The sequence below is a fragment of the Neopsephotus bourkii genome, unplaced genomic scaffold (assembly GCF_033783945.1).
Source record: "Neopsephotus bourkii isolate Nb327-2 ecotype Australia unplaced genomic scaffold, CSIRO-AGI_Nbou_v1 NB_1526, whole genome shotgun sequence".
Taxonomy (NCBI): Eukaryota; Metazoa; Chordata; class Aves; order Psittaciformes; family Psittacidae; genus Neopsephotus; species Neopsephotus bourkii.
The window spans coordinates 7,048,511-7,066,521 of record NW_026902002.1 but is presented as its reverse complement, the minus strand read 5'-3'; the positions used below and the strand labels follow the sequence as shown (position 1 = coordinate 7,066,521).

General features: G+C 52.9%; 2 protein-coding genes across 7 annotated transcripts in view; one reads left to right on the top strand and one right to left on the bottom strand.

The window, feature by feature from the left end:
* USP37 (ubiquitin specific peptidase 37) overlaps nucleotides 1-5,722 on the top strand; it is a 33,057-nt gene extending 27,335 nt beyond the window's left edge. For 4 of the 5 annotated variants that reach the window (XM_061370187.1, XM_061370189.1, XM_061370188.1 and 1 more), the window contains 5 exons: nucleotides 572-632; nucleotides 2,839-2,954; nucleotides 4,177-4,246; nucleotides 4,622-4,760; nucleotides 5,567-5,722. In XM_061370187.1, the coding sequence (XP_061226171.1) occupies nucleotides 572-632; nucleotides 2,839-2,954; nucleotides 4,177-4,246; nucleotides 4,622-4,760; nucleotides 5,567-5,654 (474 nt within the window). In that variant the 3' untranslated portion in view covers nucleotides 5,655-5,722. Of the gene's footprint in view, nucleotides 1-571; nucleotides 633-2,838; nucleotides 2,955-3,224; nucleotides 3,449-4,176; nucleotides 4,247-4,621; nucleotides 4,761-5,566 lie in introns of those variants that run through there. The other variant, XR_009727986.1, reaches the window with a different exon arrangement.
* Nucleotides 5,723-9,250: 3,528 nt separating this feature from the next.
* VIL1 (villin 1) lies at nucleotides 9,251-16,262 on the bottom strand. 2 transcript variants are annotated; one of them, XM_061370184.1, is made up of 20 exons: nucleotides 16,054-16,262; nucleotides 15,134-15,231; nucleotides 14,864-14,938; nucleotides 14,555-14,751; nucleotides 14,164-14,272; nucleotides 13,785-13,895; nucleotides 13,488-13,690; nucleotides 12,958-13,036; nucleotides 12,738-12,836; nucleotides 12,488-12,641; nucleotides 12,279-12,379; nucleotides 12,014-12,151; nucleotides 11,704-11,862; nucleotides 11,454-11,633; nucleotides 11,200-11,345; nucleotides 10,949-11,093; nucleotides 10,467-10,655; nucleotides 10,268-10,336; nucleotides 9,963-10,100; nucleotides 9,251-9,879 (listed from the first exon to the last, which is right to left on the bottom strand). In XM_061370184.1, exons 2-20 carry the CDS (start codon nucleotides 15,206-15,208, stop codon nucleotides 9,766-9,768), a joined length of 2,481 nt encoding a protein of 826 aa, XP_061226168.1. In that variant the 5' UTR covers nucleotides 15,209-15,231; nucleotides 16,054-16,262; the 3' UTR covers nucleotides 9,251-9,765. The 2 variants fall into 2 exon arrangements, with proteins under 2 accessions (XP_061226168.1, XP_061226167.1); XM_061370183.1 differs by having other exon boundaries at nucleotides 15,134-15,228.
* Between the last annotated feature and the right edge of the window lie 1,749 nt (nucleotides 16,263-18,011).

Here is an 18,011-nt window from a genome sequence, read left to right as displayed (position 1 = left end):
GACTTGAGGTTTCTTTGCTACTTGTTCATGGTAATATTTTTAATACCTGGCTGTTTAGTGGTGGGGATTTTTGCATCCTGCCTTTGTAAATTACACCTGTTACACACAACCACTGCCTCTGCTTTCTGATGGCTTCAAAATAGTGAAATCTGCCAGGATATAACAACTCTGTCCTCAGCCAGCTTTGGCCAGAAGTAGTCTAAATTTTGTCAAAGTGTGAGGAGCTTTGTGTGTAGGTGACAGCTTTCCTTAGTGAAGGGTTGCAAATTCATTCGGATGCTTTTCAAATTAATGATCCAGGGAAAGCGTTTGGTGTTACTGGAGACTCACTCTGCTGCATACCAAACCTCAGGAGCTTTGACGAGCCTTAATGAAGGTTTGTCCCAGGTTCTGTGGCACAAGAACATTGGACTCTTGCTGGTTGCAAACATTCCTTCACACGGAACCTTTAATTTAGTGTCAGGTTTGTTGTAGAAACCAGAACAGCACAGTTTCAATGGAAAAAGTGCACCACAAGAATTTTAAACAGTGAAGTGTCTCAATGAGCTGAGTTTTGTTCTCTTCCCATTAGGAGGCACGAGAACAAAAAGAGGATGATGACCTTAAACGAGCCACGGAATTAAGTCTACAAGGTGAAGCTTATTTAACTTTCTCCATGATGTTGCTTTTGAGGGCAAATAGATCTGTGTGTATGAGTGCAGCTCCTCAGTGTCTGTAAGACAGCTAAGATTTCATGTTCTTTTGATGTGTGCTTTGTTGTGTTTGGCTTTGCTCAGGTTAGCTTCTCTTGCTCTTGATTGTGAAAGCAAATGCCAGGAAAAACTTAACAGGAAAAATGACATTTCAGTTTCTTGAGTTTTTATTAGATCTATAATATATATAATTGATACAGATTACAAATAAGTAATATATTAAATATATCTAATGTAATACAATAAATGTATTATATGTTTAATATTGATCTAGAGAGAGCAAAATGGACCTTGAAATTTTTCATTCCCAGCAAAAACCAGCATGCTAATGGCTCTAGTCAGAGCATAAGGATTATTTCTTACTTGCATTGATATTGCAGTGCTAATTAGCAAAGCACTGGCCTTGCCCAGGAAAGCGAGTGAGTGCTGTATCTGAAGCAGGCTGGGAGGGGGACAGACCTCACTGCAAGGTATAGCTGTTGGGGATGAAAATAGAAACCCAAAATACACTATCTGCCTTCTCCAAATCCAGGCAGTGTGGTGAGCCTCAGGCACTGTTTAACATTTGTGTGAGGCTGGCATGCAAGTGATTTCATACAATCTGGCAGAGCAGAGCAAAGCAACAGAAAAAATTCCCCTCCAGAGAGGGAGGGGTAATGAATTCTTGTGTTAAGGTTCTTGCAGTTGCTCAGGCACCTTTAAAGACATTTGGTTATTACTGGATCAACCTGTGTCTTCTTCTGAGAAGCAAAGTAAGTTGAATGCTGCCTTAGCTTTCCCCCAGTCTTGAGTGCTGTCCCCCGATGAGCTCTGGCAGACTGAGCGCCCAGTCCCTCTCAGGTCCGCCTTGATTTGTGTCCAGGAAGAATTCAAGGCGAGAAATCCTTTCTCCTCCTGATTTGCAGTTGCTTAACTTAAACATGAGAGTTGCCTTGTGCTCCCCTACTTGTTACTGTCTCATTTGTAAGGCAACAGCAGCAGCAGTTGCTGAAGTTTCCGCTTACAATCTCAAAGTTGTAGCTGCTAGTATTTGTCTTAGGAAGGCTCCCAGTGGTGCTCCAATCAAAGAACCACTAGTTATCCAGGGACCGCTGGTGCAGTGGCGTTTAGCAATAGCTGTGGCAAGTGCTTCATGCAGAGACCTACCAAAGTGGTTACGTTTCTTGGCTGCAGTCTATCTTACAGAGCCAACAGCCCCAAGAAGTGTGGAAACCAGCAGTAAAATATTCTCAGCCAGAGGGATTCATCTATAAACTTCCTGAGAAGATTATACTAATCCAGCGTCTGATGACTTAACAGGGAAAGCAGTGTGGGAATCTCTTTGGCAAAACATCTCCATCATAACCAGCCTGACAGTCTTTTTAAAGGGGAAAACATCCCAAACCCTGAGCAGTGTCCTGTTAATGTCAACTTCTCATCCTCCAAGGACTCCTCAGCTTTCATTTAGCTGGTGAAAGCGTAGCTACTTCTAATGAGCACTGTACCAGGTCTTAAATTAGTGGGGTAGATGCAGAATCTCAGGAAGTTTGGAACAGCATGTACAGGGAGCACTGGTGCCTTCCGGCTCTTTACAGAAAGCTGCCTGCATTTTGCTCAGCCAAGCAAACTGGAAGTTCCTGTGGTGAGCAGCCTTCTTACCATTGAAAAACAAAGAAGAGATGCTTGCTGCCAGCAGTAGCATTTTTATGCCAGTTTAAATTGGAAAATGCACTTTGTTATTGCAACTTATAGTTAAAACTGTAATTCATAGCTGCTTGTTGCAGAAACTTACAGTGCACTGACCAGACTGTACTGCCTTTAATATCGGTTCTGGCTGCAGACGACTGGTGCTCTGGAGTGAACTGGGTGGTTAAGTGCTCTTTTATCACCCAGCTGTCATTGCCATAGTGCCCTTTTGTAAAAGTATGAGGGAGAGGATGCTAAAATGAGTTCTGTAGTCTGAGATACTTTTCTTAACTATTGCTCTGACAAATTGGGGAAGGGAGAGAAAGTTTTTAGTTGGAAATTCCAGTATCCCCTACTTTCCTTGGAAAGGAAGCTTGAAGCATTAGCATTTTGTTTATGTGATTAGATATACCCTGACCTGTTGTGAATTCCTGTGCATGCTATGGCTTCTCATGCAGTATCATTGTTCCATGCTATCTAGAGTTCAACAGCTCTCTCCTGGACAGTGTTGGTTCTGATGAAGACTCTGGGAATGAAGATGTTCTTGACATGGAGTATTCAGAAGCTGAAGCAGAAGAGCTGAAAAGAAACGCTGAGGTGTGATCTATGATTTCAAAAGCTAACTGAGACATACACCCCTTCTTTCTTATCAGTTTAGTGTTGGAGCTAGTTCTACAGAGCAGGTGTAGAGTCTAGAAAGGGTCTCTCCTGTGATGTTCTTTTAATTTTAAGAAACCAAAACAGAACAGCTGCAGAGACCCTCTGAGTTTCTCTAAGATGTGGATAATGGTGAAAAGGAAACAGTAATTTTATACCAGAAATGTCTCAGTGCATGTAAAGCAGTGGGCCTGAAATTTTTACTTACAGAGAGGATTTCAGCCAGCATAGTAGTTTAGTTGCAACGCCATGGGCTTCTAGATCCTGCACCACCAGAACTGAGAAGCTGTGGCAATGTCTTACTCCCATTAGAGGAAACCTAACTGTAACCTAGGCTGTGCTTCTGGCAGCTGGCATGCTCAGACTCCACGCAGCACTGTTGTGAAACTTGCCTGCTTGCCTTGGTGGAAGGAGTACTGTGTAGCATGGAAAAGGTTAAGTAATTAGAGTTTCTTGCCGCTCTTTACCGATCTCCTTACCCTTAAACCAAGAGTTAATACTTTAAGAGTATTGTCAGTGAATCATATCAATAATGTTTCCTGGTCAGAGAGCATTAAATATTGCCAAAAGCCAATTACTGTCATTTAGTTTTATTGGCAGTGAACAGAGCAAGCATGTTTCCTGCATGCAGAAGGGGTGTTGTCTGCTGACATTACAGGTGCAGGATGAGAGAATCTGGGCTACACAGAATCATAGAACGGTTTGGGTTGGAAGGGACCTTAAAGATATCCTGTATTAGCTGTTGAATCTGTGTGCCATTATCAAGGGTATTTCTTTGATACATCAGAAGTGTTCCCTTTTTGCCTTTCTGTGTTTATTTGGTGAATGAATTCTGACATCAGTGGAAGTCGCTCAGGAAGTGGTTGTTTAGAAAACTTTACAGTGCAGACCTCATGTCAGCATCTGTTCTGGGGTCACAGGGGCTCCCTTGCATGTTCATTGGCTTGCTGAAAGGTTAAATAAGATGGGAGGCTTCTTCCCACTTCTGGAAAGACTCCTTGTTTGGTTTGAACCAGGGTGTCTGTTTCCGTAATCTTCGGTTGAGTTGTAGCTTTGGATGCAATAGCCAAAGCTGGTATCTCAGATACAAATAGTCTTGTCCATAAGCTGTGTAGGACAAGAGTGAATGCCCAAAAGCTTTAATTGGACTATTTTCTTTTAGACAGGAGAGCTTCCTCACTCGTACCGTCTCATAAGCATTGTGAGCCACATCGGAAGCACATCATCTTCAGGTAAAAGATGCTGTGTTTTATTCTTCATCAGCTACGTAGCTTAAAAAATCTATAATACAGCATTACCATACCACAGTTACTTGCAGAGAAGAGTTCCAGCAGCAACGCAAGTCTTCTGTCATGGTTTGCTGGTGGGGAGCAGGTTGAGGATGTCATGGTCCCTCACTGCAGCATATGTATGGTGTACTGCTTACAGGGTTTGTGGAGTTGCTTGTGCTTGTTACCAGCTTATTGCCCAGGAAGAATGGAGGGACCAGGATCTTGAGGGTCTTTAGCATTTAAATCTGATGTAGGTTGCTGGACCAGAGTATCCAGCTAACCAGCTTATTGGTTGAACTGCAGCATGAAAAGAAAGGTGCATTCTCTGTTTTAAAGGTCATTATATCAGTGATGTCTATGATATCAAGAAGCAGTCCTGGTTCACCTACAATGACCTGGAAGTGTCTAGAACACTAGAGGCCACCGTTCAGTGTGACAGAGACCGAAGTGGCTACATCTTCTTCTACATGCACAGGTAGGTGTCTTGGGGAATTCTGGTGCTGGAAGAAGAGGAAGTGGGCTTCTATTCTTCCTCCTCATTGTGCTGGGATGAAAAGTGCCTCCATGTATTTGTCAGAAGAAATCATAGAATTATATGCACGAAATGACAAAATTCAAGTGCTCCGAGTACAGAGAAGTGGAATTGTATGTCACTATTACATAGGGTTTTAACAAGATGCATTAAATTGTATTTTAAGAAGGGGATTCATTGTCTCAGCTATGCATTCATTGCACCAGGAATCATAATGGAGCTTGGGTTTTTTCCTTAAGCACTGTGATATTTGTAAAAGCCCTGTCTCTGTTCCTGGTGGTTGTGTGGTTGCAGCCAGTGTCATCTCAGGACACAGGTAAGATGAGGTTTGTAGGTAGAATTGGTACCTTTTCAGGCGCATGAAACTGAAGAAGGGGTTCTATTCCTGAGATTGTCTGCTTCACCTGTCTTTATTGCTTGCTTTAATAAAGGATACTACTTCATCTGCAGGCTGTGTCCTGTGTTGCTTCTGAACCTTTTACCAGCCAGGAGTTATTTTGACTATTGTTACTGTTCTCTGAGGCTTACTACTGACCTTATTCACTGTAAGAAATTAAAAAGTTAAAAAGAAGTGCTGTGGGATTAAAGGAGCCTGGCTTTGAGGTGCCAGATAAAACACCTTTCTCTGCCAGGATCCATGAGCTTGAGGTTGTGGATTAAATCCAGTGGCTGATTTCCTCAGGGCTGTCTTATGTAGCAATCTGTTGTTGTACTTAAGTTTCACTACTGGTCTTTCCCCTCTGTTCTAGGGATATCTTTGATGAGTTGCTAGAAACAGAGAAAAATGCACAGCCACTTAGCATGGAAGTAGGAAGATCAGTTCGTCAGCCTCTGTGAAGAGTAAAACACCTTGTTCCTCCTGAGGAACAAGGGAGGTTCTGAACTTGTGCCAGCCACGCAGGAGTTAACAAACAGCTCAGGGCCAAAACAAGAGGCAAAAGGTAGAAATATGGGACGCTCGCTTTGCTGAACCATCTGTGCAAGTCCTGGGCCTGAACCACGCGTTTAAACCTCGACATCCCAGAGCACTCCTCCTGTGGTGAAGTTTTTATTGTTCCTCAGATAATTTTGTCAGCATGGAGCCTTAAAGAGTTGCATCAAGCCACAAGACTACAGCTGCTCATAAACTGGTTTAAAACAAATAGTGCAAAAAGAGACTCGACCTTAAAAGCCCATTCACTCGTGAGAAGTGAGTGGTGAAGATTTACATATCACTTGGCTTTTCTGGTTTTGTTTTTATTGGGTTTTTTTTAATCCGAGAGCAATTTAAGCAATAGATTTGGTAACCTGGCGTGTGTTGTGTTAGTAATATTCACTGGAAACCCAGATCACTGGGTACGCTCTCGCCACTCGTCTTTGGAATCACTCAAGCTGATGGGTTTGGAAGTGCTCCACTGTTTACCTGTGCTTCCAGGAAACAAACTGTCGGTGCTGTGGAATGTATTGCATACGTTGTGGCAGCTCTGTTGGGTTTGGTTTTTTTTACACCATTCACTGTCATCTTCATTTAGATGTGAGATTATAGATGTGATTTCCTTTGTTTTACAAGTTCTACTATTTGATTTTCTTCCTGAGGTGGTTGTTTTGTATTGGAGAGGTCTCTTCTTTGGGTGTGCAGTATTTAGCACTGAAGTGACCCTGTTTGAGGCTACTCCAGTGTAACTCTGGGGGTAGGTGAACACCTGGAGCAGACTAAGAATAGCAGCAGGAGGTGAGCAACAGCCACTTTGCATCTTCTCGGAGTGAAAGAGTGTTCTAGCCTTACCTTTTCTGTGCAGGCCTGGGGCATTGTGAAACAGGAGTGGTGGGGAAAGGGTCTGCAGGGTAGCACTTGGCACTTGAATTGCTCTTGTCTGAACCATGGTCTTGCCTTGGTCTTGTATCCCAAGAAGAGAAGGTAAGAGGGGTTTTACTGCAGCTATGCCTCTGTTCTCCTTTCTGAGGAGCACAGAGGGCTCAAACTGTGAAACTAAAGCAGGTGGAAAGCTTTCAGAAAGCGTTAACATGGTTATGAAGAAGTGTTGTGTTTTGTTGGATTTTGAGACATGAAGCTCCTTTGACATCTTGTTTCAGCAGGGAAGGGGGAAGCCAAGTGACTTCAGTTTTTCAGCACCTTGGCACTGATTTAGCAGGGGCAGTTTCCTTTTGCTGGCATTTACTCATTTCAGAGATGTTGTTGCTGTTAAGCAGAGTAGTTGCTCTTGGTTTGGCCTCTAGTTCTGATATTTTTGCAGCATGAGTTTTAGAGGTGTAAGACTTCTGTTGTTTTTTGGTTGGTTTTTTTTTTTAAAAAAGGAAACAAAACCAAACACTTTTTTTGCTATTGAGATAATTTCTGGGTTTCTTAAACTATCCTTAGGAGTTTCTCAGGAATAAACCAGCTGAAGCAAAGCAGACAAAACCATCAATTTAGGAGACATCAGGCACCTTTCATGGGCACTTCCACACTTCCTGGCAGGGGGGTGCTACCTTAGTGGCCTCTTCTCACCCCTGTGCGCAGCAGGGACCTACAGCCATCAGTAGTCCTCCCTAAACCAAGGGCTTCTGGGGACCCCAGTGTGTTGAGAAGACTGTGACTGACCTTGCGGTCCCCACGTCGGATGAGCCCAGGGACCTGGTCAGGGTGACGTCTTCCTGGTGTCCAAGCTAGGAGCCAACATTTGGTTGTAACCATGACAGAGTGTTTATCTTGCAAGATGCAGCCCGGGTGGGTGTGTATGTTATTAATTTATTATAAAGCATTATACTTTTCTATTGTGGATACTGATTTGGGTAGAACTGTGGGCTGTGGGAAGAGGCAGAGATGTGGGAGCTGTCCTTTGAACTGATTGCCCCTGCGGATGTGACGGACTGCTCCCGCCAGAGGGCAAACCTGTTTTCCCCAAGCGCATCCTCTGCTAGTGCTGTAAATAACCAGTATTCCTGTAGTGGCAGAAGCCAGCTCTGCTTTTTTTTGGGTGACAAGGTTGTTTTTGCAAGGTGCTGCACTCCCGTTAATTTATAATAAAAGCAAACGTTGCCTGACTTTTCAGTGCAGTAACTTTTGTTTAAACCCAGGTTTTGGTTGGGTCAGGGTGTGAAAGCTGATGCTTGAAACCTGTGTCCTTTGTTTTGTGGAAAGTTCTTGCTTATTATTCTAGCCCTTAAGAGTTTGCAGACACCTAGTAACTTAAGCTTTTTTGTTTGGCATGCAGCAGCTCAGTTGCACCTTCACCCTGGCAGGAGGGTCCATGGAGCCCCCCCCTTGCAGAAGCCAGCTTTCTCTGTGTCCAAGAGCAGTGGAGAGGCAGGCAGGTGTGTGATCCTCAAGGGATGCGCTGCCCAACACCTGAGATGTTCCCACCCCTTATGCTTGTAGCAGCAGGTTCAATAAGGTCACCATCCCTCCTATGTGTGACGCCCATCCTGGGGTTTAGGTAGGTGAAGAAGTTCAGTTGCAGTCTGTTAACACTTGTAGGCTCTTCCCCACATGTACAGGGTTGTGGTTGAACATTTACCCGCTCCTGAATCAGCCTAGTTCAGTCCAAGTGTGATTCAGCATATGAATGCAAGGAACTCCCATCTCGCCATTTCTCTTGCCCCTTCGTTGTTTGCCTCTGGTTAATTTGTTCTTGATTTACTCCCCTACTCCATTCTTGTCAATGAACTGGAGCTCATGGGGGTCCCAGCAGAGCCCTGGCCAGCAGGGCTGCACAAAGAGCCTTTACAAAGCAAGGACTGGCTTCCCAGCCGGGGCAGCAGCCTGACACCAATGCAAGGAGCAGGAGGAGTGGGGCTGTACAGTACTGCCTCCCATTCGCTGCAGCACAGATAACCATCGCCTGTGCATCTTCCTTCCTGTCCTGCATCCCCAGGAAGGGCTGAGGGCCAGCCCAGCGGTTGTTGCTGCAGTCACTCCACATGTGGGGATCGCTGTGCCCCAGGGAGGGTGGGCAGGGCTGGGCATAACTCATCTGCTTTGTTTTCCTTTTAATGAAGCAATTATCCCTGTAAGCACCTGCCAAAGAGAGAAAAAGGGGGTGCAGGACCCCTGGCAGCTGACTCCAGCCTTGCCTGCCCTGGGGTGGCTGCTGCCGGTTCCTGCCTGCACCCCGACTTTCTGGTTCTTTACACTGTTGATGTGGAGCAGCGCTTTTCTCTGTGTTTTAGCAGACCTGTTCCTCTCTATTCTTTACAGTTTTTGCTCTTGGGTTGCCGCCCCTGCCCCCTTTTTAAATGATGTGTAGATAGATTTTTGTGAAATAAACACATCTTTATTAACCCTCTCTTGGTTTGAGATCTTTTTTCCATGCTGCCTCTTCCATACCACAGACAATGGGCATGTCTGCTCCCTGTTTGGAATTGGGGCTTTGCTCACGTGTCCCAGAACATCACCTGTGTGTGTTCAGCACCTTCCCATGCACCAGGAATATGGCCCTGGGGTGAGACCCACCAGTTCCTCTATGGCTTGCTGTGGAGCCTAAGAAGGAGGGAGATGCTCTCCTTCCCTCCCAGGGCAAGGACACACAGGTGCTTCCTGCTGTCTGTCCCTACACACACTCCATGCCATCAGCCTGTCGCCTGTTGCTCTTACCTTTGATCCAGCCCTTATTTACTGAGGTTCACGTGACAGCACAGGGAGGGGCTCCAGCTCTGTGCCAGACCTTTACCCCCGAGGTGCCACTGGGGTGGCGTGGGGCAGCCCTGACTCCCGTGATGGGGACCTGGGCTGTGGGCAGCTTGCGGGTCTCATCAAAGAGCAGGGGGGCAAAGGAAGGACCCAGGGAACAGGAGTCCCTGTGCTGCCTCGGTGCCTGGTTAAGCCCTGTGTGCCCACAAGTGCCACCGCTTTGCCCAGTAAGCCCTGCCGCTGGGCTGAGCCCAGGAGTACACACAGCCCTGCTTGCCATAATCCATTTTATTTGATAGAAACAACAAGCCGGGGCTGTCCCTGTGCCCAGGCTCTGCCCTAGAAGAGTCCTTTGTCCTTCTTGAGCGTCTGTTGTTTCCACAAGGGCAGGCTGCTGAAGGCGGAGCGGCTCATGCCGAAAACAGCCTGGAAATCCTGATCGGAGAGGTGGCACTGGGGGGGGAGAGAGGAGGCTGAGCTGAGGCTGGGGGCTCCCCCCCTTCTCCTCTCCCCCAGCAGCCCCAGCCTCCTCTCACCTCCTTCCTGCTGGGATCCACACCCCGTGGCAGGTCCTCGGCTGCGGTGCTCACCAGCACATCCAGGGGGAAGATCTCCAGCTTTTCGGGGAGCAGGGGGGTGGTGGCGGTGAAGACCTCTTGCCTGGATGTGAGCGCCTGGGTCGGGGGAAAGGGGCGCATCAGGGCGGCCCCAGGACAGAGGCACCAGCTTGGTGACGTGTCCTCTCATCCACGGACGTGTCCTTGCAGCTCTCTGTGTCACCCGGCAAGGGGACGGAGGAGCATTCTGCGCCCCTTCCCACCCCGCTCCCTGTGCCACTTACTGAGGTGAGCTGCCCGAGGCTGCTCTCGTCCCCCAGCTCGGCTTTCAGCTCCTCGTAGGATTTCTTATCCTGGAAGGTGACAAAAGTGCTCAGTCGCTGGGCAAGGACCAGGCAAGCTGCTGTGTGCACCCTGCCAGTGCCAGCTGCAGCCAGACCCACATCTGGGCACATCTGCAAAGGCCCCCCCTCCATGACTCACAGCCCAGTTGAGAGGGTCCCAGGCCAGGAACCAGCCAGTGAAGGTGGGGGGCTCGTAGCCCTGCTTCACCACAATGATGGGGGTGTCGAGGTCGCGCCCGCTGGGGTGGCTCCGCAGGTACTCCTGCACCATCACTGCCGCTGCCTCCTTCTCTGACTCGTTGGCGCCTTTCCCAATCCAGAAGAAAACCTGGAATGAGGACACCGTGTCTGTCACTGGGATGAGACAGGGACCTCTGGGGCCATGCCCAACCCGTGGCTGGGGGTACATGGGATCTGTCCGCAGGGAAGGGCACCGGGAGTCTATCTCAGATAAGCCTGGAGTGAAGGGATGGAAAGCGATTTCCCTTACCAGCAAGGGCTGGCCAGGGACATGGTGGGTTTCAGCCTCCCATCCGACCATCTCCGGCTACTGCAGGTCCTACACCCACCCTGAGGACACTGGGATCAAAGCTGCCCCCCACGCCATGACCCCAGGCTCACCTGATCCCAGGTGTCCAGCACATAAACATCGTTCTCCTCCAGGTCATCCTGGGTGAAGTCTACAATCTCCGTGGCCAAGAAGGTGCCTGTCTTGTTGGAGCACTCAAAGAGGCGGGGGGCCACGGAGGGGTTCTCTTCCTGCAGCCTGGTGGGGGGCATTGTGGTAGTGGTGGGAGGAAAGGGGCTCACCCCACTTGGGAACCGGTGGACCATCCCATCCCCAAGGGTGTGTAGGGACAAGGGACCCGTACCTCTTGCTGTTGGCATACTGGGACTTGCCCCCCAGGGCCAGCCAGAACTCGGGTGGCTCCTGTCCCTCTGCGGTCACCAGCTTCTCTGTCTTGGAGATGATGTCAGCCACTGTCTTGCCCATCTCACGCTCGTCCCCGCTGCAGCCCTGCCAAGCAAGCACAGCCGCTCCGTCACCAGCCCCAGCGCAGGGAGAAGAGGTAGAGACGTGTCCCATGGGGGTGCCAGCACCCCCGCAGTGCCCCGCTGTACCCACCTTCCCATACCAGAGGTAGCAGCAGCCGGGGGTCTTGAGCACAAAGACATCATTGGAGTTGAGGGAGGAGGCGCGGGCGGGCACCTCGAAGGCCTTGGTGTTGAACTCGTTGGTGCCGTGCACATGGAAGAGGCGGGTGGAGGGAGTGGGCTCCGTGCTGCCCGACCGCGAGGTGCCACCCTGGTGAGGAAGAGGAGGTCACCACCGGCGCCAGCAGGTCCCCACTCCCCACCCCGGCACCCCTGCTCACCGCATACACCACCATCTTGCCCTTGAAGATGGCCATCAGGTGGGCCGGCTCCTTGCCCATGGTGACGCGGACCTGCACGGGCTCGTTGTTGTACTTCTGGTCCAGGATGACGGCTTGGTAGGCAGAGGCGGCCAGCTCGTCTGTGCTGGCATGGCGGCCCTGGGCAGGGCAGAGCGGGACTCAGCCCCCTTTTCCCTCTTGGGAACAGGGAACTCTCGCACCAGTCCCATGGAACCATGTGTAGAGCACATCAACAGTCCGGGGAGGTGCCCCTGTCCCTCACCATGGATCAGTGACACGCAGGTCTCACCTGCCAGATGTAGATGATGCGGTTCACCTTGGGGCCCACAAAGTAAGTGTAGAGAATCAGGTAGCAGTCCCCACCATAGAAATGGCCCAGCCACCTCTTCTCCACGGGCACCAGCTCCTGGTTCTCCACACGCCAGACCTGGTGGGAAAGGGACACGGATGCTGGTGCATCTCCCTGCCCTGCAGCCTCTGGGCCCCACAGCATCCCCCAGTGCAGCCCAGGGAGTGCCCTGAGAGGGTCCCACATCCTGCCCTGGCCACCCTACCTCCACCTCCCCGGTTCCATCATCCACCATCTTCTGCTGGGCAGCCATCTGGGGCTTGGCGTGCAGCGTGGTAGCGTCAAACTTCACCTGCTCCACCTTGGCTGTGGGGAAGGTGGGAGGGATGAGCCATACACCACCAGCCACGGGGTCCCCATAGCCCCCCCCTCCCCAATCCAAGAAGACTTACAGCTTCAAAAGGGGACACTCACCCACTTTGCCTGCAGTGTGAGTCTTCCCCAGCCCACTGGTCTGATTGGGGACAGTCCACTTCTGGAAGAGCTGCCTGAAGATGGCTGACTCGGATCCATCATTTTCCGTCTCCACACTGGTGCTGGCTGGGTAGTTCTTGGCTTTGATGAAGCCCTGGGGAGATTCAGACCCTGAGTGTGAGCATGGAGTGCCCGGCACCCTGGGGAGCACCCTGGCTATCCCATAACCAGTCCCAGACACGGCACCCACCAGTGCCCTGCTCATCGCCTGCTGCTTCTCCTCCTTGTTGGCGTTCTTGCCCTTCCACACAAAGATCTTGAGACCTCCTTGATCAAGGATGTAGCAGTCCTTGGAGGGGACACAACAGCACAAATTCAGAGTTTTGGGGCAAATCCCACCAAAGTGGCTTTTGAAGGGTTGACGCTGTCAAGGAAATTGGGCCCCCCTAAGCATGGAACTGGTGACACACCTCATGCAGCAGCATGTCTTGAGTCAGGGGTCGAACCGCCACCTCCTGTATCACCAGGTTCCCACTGGCATTGGAGACACTGGCAGGTGAATGAGAGAGGAGGAGGGGTTAGAAACGGGGCTGGAAAACCTCCTCCCCACCTCATGGTGGCAGTGTCCCCATCCCCTCCTTCTTGCTCTGCCATGGGGGCAACCTGGCTTGCTTCCTGCCCTGCCTGTAGCTCACTCATTGCCATGAGGAGGGACAACGGCGGTGTCAGATGTGACGGGGCCACCCAGGGATGTTGCCATCGCATCCAAAGGTCATGCATGCACGAGTGTCTCCCAGTCAGGTACCATCCCTGTTGGCACCAGGGGCTCCCCTTGCTCCAACAGCATCCAGAGAATCTGTACCCCCCCTGTTATTGGCCTTGACCCCTCTATCTAGGTGTTCATGGGCACAGGAGCTGTGTGATACAGCAGAGATGGGTGCTGGGTCCCTCTGGCACCCTGCAAGATGCCCTCATGGGTGACCAACACCCAGCAACTCACTGGTACAGCTTGAGGGAGGACTTGAGCTTCTGGTCCACTTTGTCATCAGGGATGGCCGCCTTGATGTCCCTCTTCTCACCCAGCACATGCATGAGCACCTGCATGAGCCCCGGTGAGGAGCCCTCGTCTTCCCCATCCACTATTCCCACCTTGGCACGGCCGCCACGCTCCCGGTCACGGATGTCCTTGGCCAGGGTCATCGCCTGCTCCCAGGGGAGGGAGTGTCAGCCCGCACTGGGCAGGGGGGTGGCTTCCTCCTCTGTGCTCCAGGAGGAGCCCTGGGCCCCCCATCCGCACCTTCAGCCGCTCGTTCCGGTTGCTCTCGGGACCGTTCCACTGGATGATGAGCTGCCCCAGGTCCAGCAGGAACACGTCCCCCCGGTTGAAGCTCTTCCAGCTCATTTCCACCTGCCGTGGGAAGGGATTTGAAGGGGGGGTATTAAGCAGCAGGCTCACCCTGGCTCCACAGCCCACACCTGCCCTGGCTCAGTGCTGATGCCTCCAGCCTGTAGTTCCTAATTCAAGAGTGGCTTTTGGGGGTGAAGATGCTCCTGAGGCAAGGCGGTGTGGCCACAGACCCATTCTGTCCCCTGCTGTGTCTGGGGAGGCCCTGGACTGAACCTGACCGCAAACAGTGTCTCCCCATGGCTGAGCATCCCCCCATACTGTAACTCACCTCTCCTGCCACCACGTTCTTCTTGCCCTTCACATGCAGCAGGCGCTGGATGTTGTAGGTGTTTGTCTCCACGTGCTTCATTCCTGAGGCCACGCCACCCTTCTTATAGCTGGAGGGGATGGACACGGCGTCAGCCCTGGGCCCCCCTTCTTCATCCAGTGGGGTTCCCGTCCCACCTCTGTGCACAGGGAGGTGTCCGGGGACCCCCCACCCACCCACAAGTGTGATGAATGAAGCAAGACCAGCTCCAGATCCTCCTCCTGCCTCCCCCACCGCACTGGGACAGGGCTGTCCCCATCCTCACTGGGGATGTCCCCATGGGGGGCATGCAGAGGACCCCTTCCCACCACCACCGGCTGTGGGAGCAGGTCCATGGAGGTGACCAACGTACATGAGTCCCTGTTTGAAGTAGGCTCGGAAGGTCTCGCTCTCGTGGCCCTGGACCTCCCGGTGCTGCACGGCCACCGTGCCCAGGTGATCGTCCATCTGGGTGGTGTAGATGGCGGCCGCACCCTGCTCATCCTGGCTTGACTCCTTGCCCAGCCAGTAGTGGATGTCGTAGCTGAAGCTGCTCCCGCTCTTGCGTGTCTGCAGGACACCAGTCCCCGCTAGAAGAGCCCCCATGTCCCCAGGCTCCCCTGGCCAGGGACACCCCTCCCTGCACCCCAGCATCCCCCCCAGTCCCCCGGGGCTGCCCTACCGACAGCAGGACATAGCAATCCCCCTCGTAGAAGTTGCCGTAGCTTTTGGTGGGCACTGGCACCATCTCCATACTCTGCAGAAGGAAAGGAGATGTCAGCCCAGCTGCGGACACCCCCCCTGCCCTGCACACCCTGCTGCACCCCAGCCCCAAACCTGGGTGGGTTTAACCTGGCACTGAGACCCCAGGCTGAGGCACTGAGCACACAAAACAAGGATCTTCCCTTCCTCACCCCCTCCAAACACCAGTGATGGGTGCTCCCATCCCTACCTCGATTCGCCATATCTGGATGCCTGCCGTCGTCTTGTTGAGCGTCCTGCTGACTCTGCTGCTGAGCTCCACCATGGTGCTGCAGGCAAGGGGACCTGCTGGGGCGTTGGCAACACCCTCGTTAATGACAAGCAGTGTCATTAAGAGCTGGGATGGAGCCAGCCTGCCATGCCACCTGCTGCCCTGCCCCGTCTGCAGCGGCTGGGCCATAAACCGCCATCCAGAGCTGCATGGAGTAAGGGACCCCTCCAGTGCCCCGCTGACAAGCAGGTCTCTTGTTCCCTCAGCACTGCAGTGGATGGCGGCTGTCGTGCTCCATGACGGGGTCTGAAGTGGGGAGGAGCAGGGTCCCCTGAGCACCCTGGTGCCCTGTGCCGGGGCAGGGCTCCCCCACTGATTGACACCCCTGCAGGTACGTTCTGCTCTTCCCCTGGCCCTGCTCAGCCCTGTCCCAGCATGGCTTGGCACGCAATGGCACGGCATCACATGGCCACCTGCACACACACACACACATATGTGCAAGCACACCCTGCCCGCTCCAGTCCCTCAACTCCCAAAACCAGTGCCAGATCCATGCCCACCAGAAGGGCATGTCCCAGCCCCACAGAGGTGCTGAGAACGCCAGGGCTCAGCTCCGGTGCTGCCAAGGTTGCCTTCAGCCGTGTCTCCCATGGCAGTGCTCGGGCAGGGAGAGCCAGCAGTGCCCAGCAGAGGGGCCTCTGCTCCACCAGCCCTGCAAACCTCAACCTGGTCCCACTGTGCTGTCCCTGACAGCACCCACATCCCCCCCTCCCACCCTGCATCCCCCCAGCGCAGCCCCCAAGCCCCATCCCTAGGTCACCACGGTGGCAGGAGCGGTGCTGGCTGTGGGATGCGCTGCCCCCCATGCCCACCCTGCAGCCCCCACCCCAGCCCCTCACCTTCCCCGCAGAGCTGGCACAGGTGAGTGCACCGAGGCAAAGTGCTGGGTGCCACCACCCAGGGGACCTTTGTCCCCTCCTGTCCCAGCCTATGTTCACCATATAAGGGCAGGAACAGCCTGGAGTCAAGGTTCCCATGGCCCTCCAAGGCTTTGTGGCACCTGAAGAGCCCCGTTCCTCATGGTGCGATTGTCCCCCAGGAACTATTGCGGCACAGGGCACCCCATGGCACCCTTCCCATGGGTGTGCTGTGCCCTTGTCTGCTGCCATTCCCAGGCCTGTGTCCCCCTTGGCACCAAGCCCACGGTGATGGGGTTTTGATGCCTGCCACACAACCAAAAGGTTCCCGAAAGTGATAGCAACAGCATGAACCGGGCCATGAGGGTGCATCAGCCACAAACACAGAGGTGCCCTGATGCTACGGGAATGGGCTCTGTCACTGCCCTCCATTCAACAGTCCCCAAAGCCTTCCAGCTGTGAAGCACTGAGCCCATGCCTATTGAGGTGGTTTTTTTGTTCCTGCCCCCCAGAGATATTGCCCAGAGTGATGGCTGATATCACAGGGCAGGGCTGCACTGCTGCCCTCCCCTCCCCACATCCCGCAGTGACAGGGGTTTTGGTGCTACCAGCTCAGAGCCATCAGCAGTGCAGCATCATCTTCCCAAGGCATCCCCTTCCCATCCCACGCACCCTCAGTCCCACCTGGCACATCACTCCCCCGCACACAGGACTGTCCCCAGGCTCTGCCCATTGGCAGCTAGAGGCCAGTTCTCTGCTCACTACCCCATCGGGTGGGGGTCTCTACAGCCTCAGCCTTGGGGATGGGAGGGAGGCACAGGGATGCGGTATGGAGCAAGGCACAGGGTGGGGGCACAGCTAAGCCCTATTCCTTGTCCAATGCCCCCAAGCCCAGCCCCGGTGGGTGGTACCTGATGATGCTCTTGGAGTTGGCAGAGAGAAGACTGTCATCCTGCCCAGCGGATTCCAGCCCCGAAGGTGGTTTTGGGGGATGACCAGGGGGTACATAAACCAGGGGTGGGTGGATTGCAGCAGCAGGCAGGCCCCCAGGCTCATCTTGCTCTTATCTCTTCCCCAGCCCTGCAGGATTGCCTTATCTGGGACACCCTGCTGAGCCAGCAGCCCTGGCCATGAGCGCCAGGAGCATCCCACACCCTGCCCATCACCCTGGTGCCAGGGCTGGGTTGCGGTGAGCCTCAAACCCTGCCTGCATTCCCTCCCCAGGGATCCCTGAAGCGATAGCAATGAGCTGACCCAAGCCATGGAGGCGTCAGCCACAAACAAGGGGCCCTGATGCCACAGGGATGGGCTCTGCTACTGCTGGACCCCTAAACACCCATAACCATTCCACCCAGCTCCCACTCTGTGCACCCCCACCAGTGTCCCCCATGGGACCTTTACCCGGCTGCAGAGCCTCCGGAGGGGTGCAGGATGGGGGGTGACACCCGGGTGGCCACGCTCCGCTCCGTGTCCCAGGGCTGTATCCCGATGGTACAGCACGAGGGGGGACCCCAGAGCTCTCACCCCCTCCCTGGGCCCCCAGCTGGACACGCTGGGCCACTAATGAGCTCAGTAATTAGTGCAGCCATAGGGGAAGATGGAGACCTCGCTAATGAGGGGAGGCACAGGGCCAGCGAGGGTATGGAGGAGGCAGCTAAGACAGCCCCCAGCACCCCGCTGCCTGTATGCTGGCAGCACACTGCACAGGGTGGGTTATGGAGTGACCTCCAGATCTGACACCCTATTGAGAGGACAGTGAGGAAGGAAGCACTTACGAACCCCCACCCCATCACCCCCCAAAGCTGGGGGCAGAGCACACACAGTAAATTCTGCCCCCCCCCCCCTTTTCAGGGGCAGGAAACCTATCCCCATGGTCTTTCTTCCAGGGGGAGAGGAAGGGGTTAGGATACGGTTGTCATGGCAGCAGGGTGGAACATCAC

What these genes read in the sequence shown, in the direction of transcription:
- VIL1 (XM_061370184.1), bottom strand. Translation starts at nt 15,208, where the DNA reads ATGGTGGAGCTCAGCAGCAGAGTCAGCAGGACGCTCAACAAGACGACG. An exon ending in TCCAGATATGGCGAATCGAG is followed by an intron (nt 14,939 to 15,133) that starts GTAGGGATGGGA and finishes TTCCTTCTGCAG; the next exon opens with AGTATGGAGATGGTGCCAGT. An exon ending in ATGGAACCGGGGAGGTGGAG is followed by an intron (nt 12,152 to 12,278) that starts GTAGGGTGGCCA and finishes CTTTCCCACCAG; the next exon opens with GTCTGGCGTGTGGAGAACCA.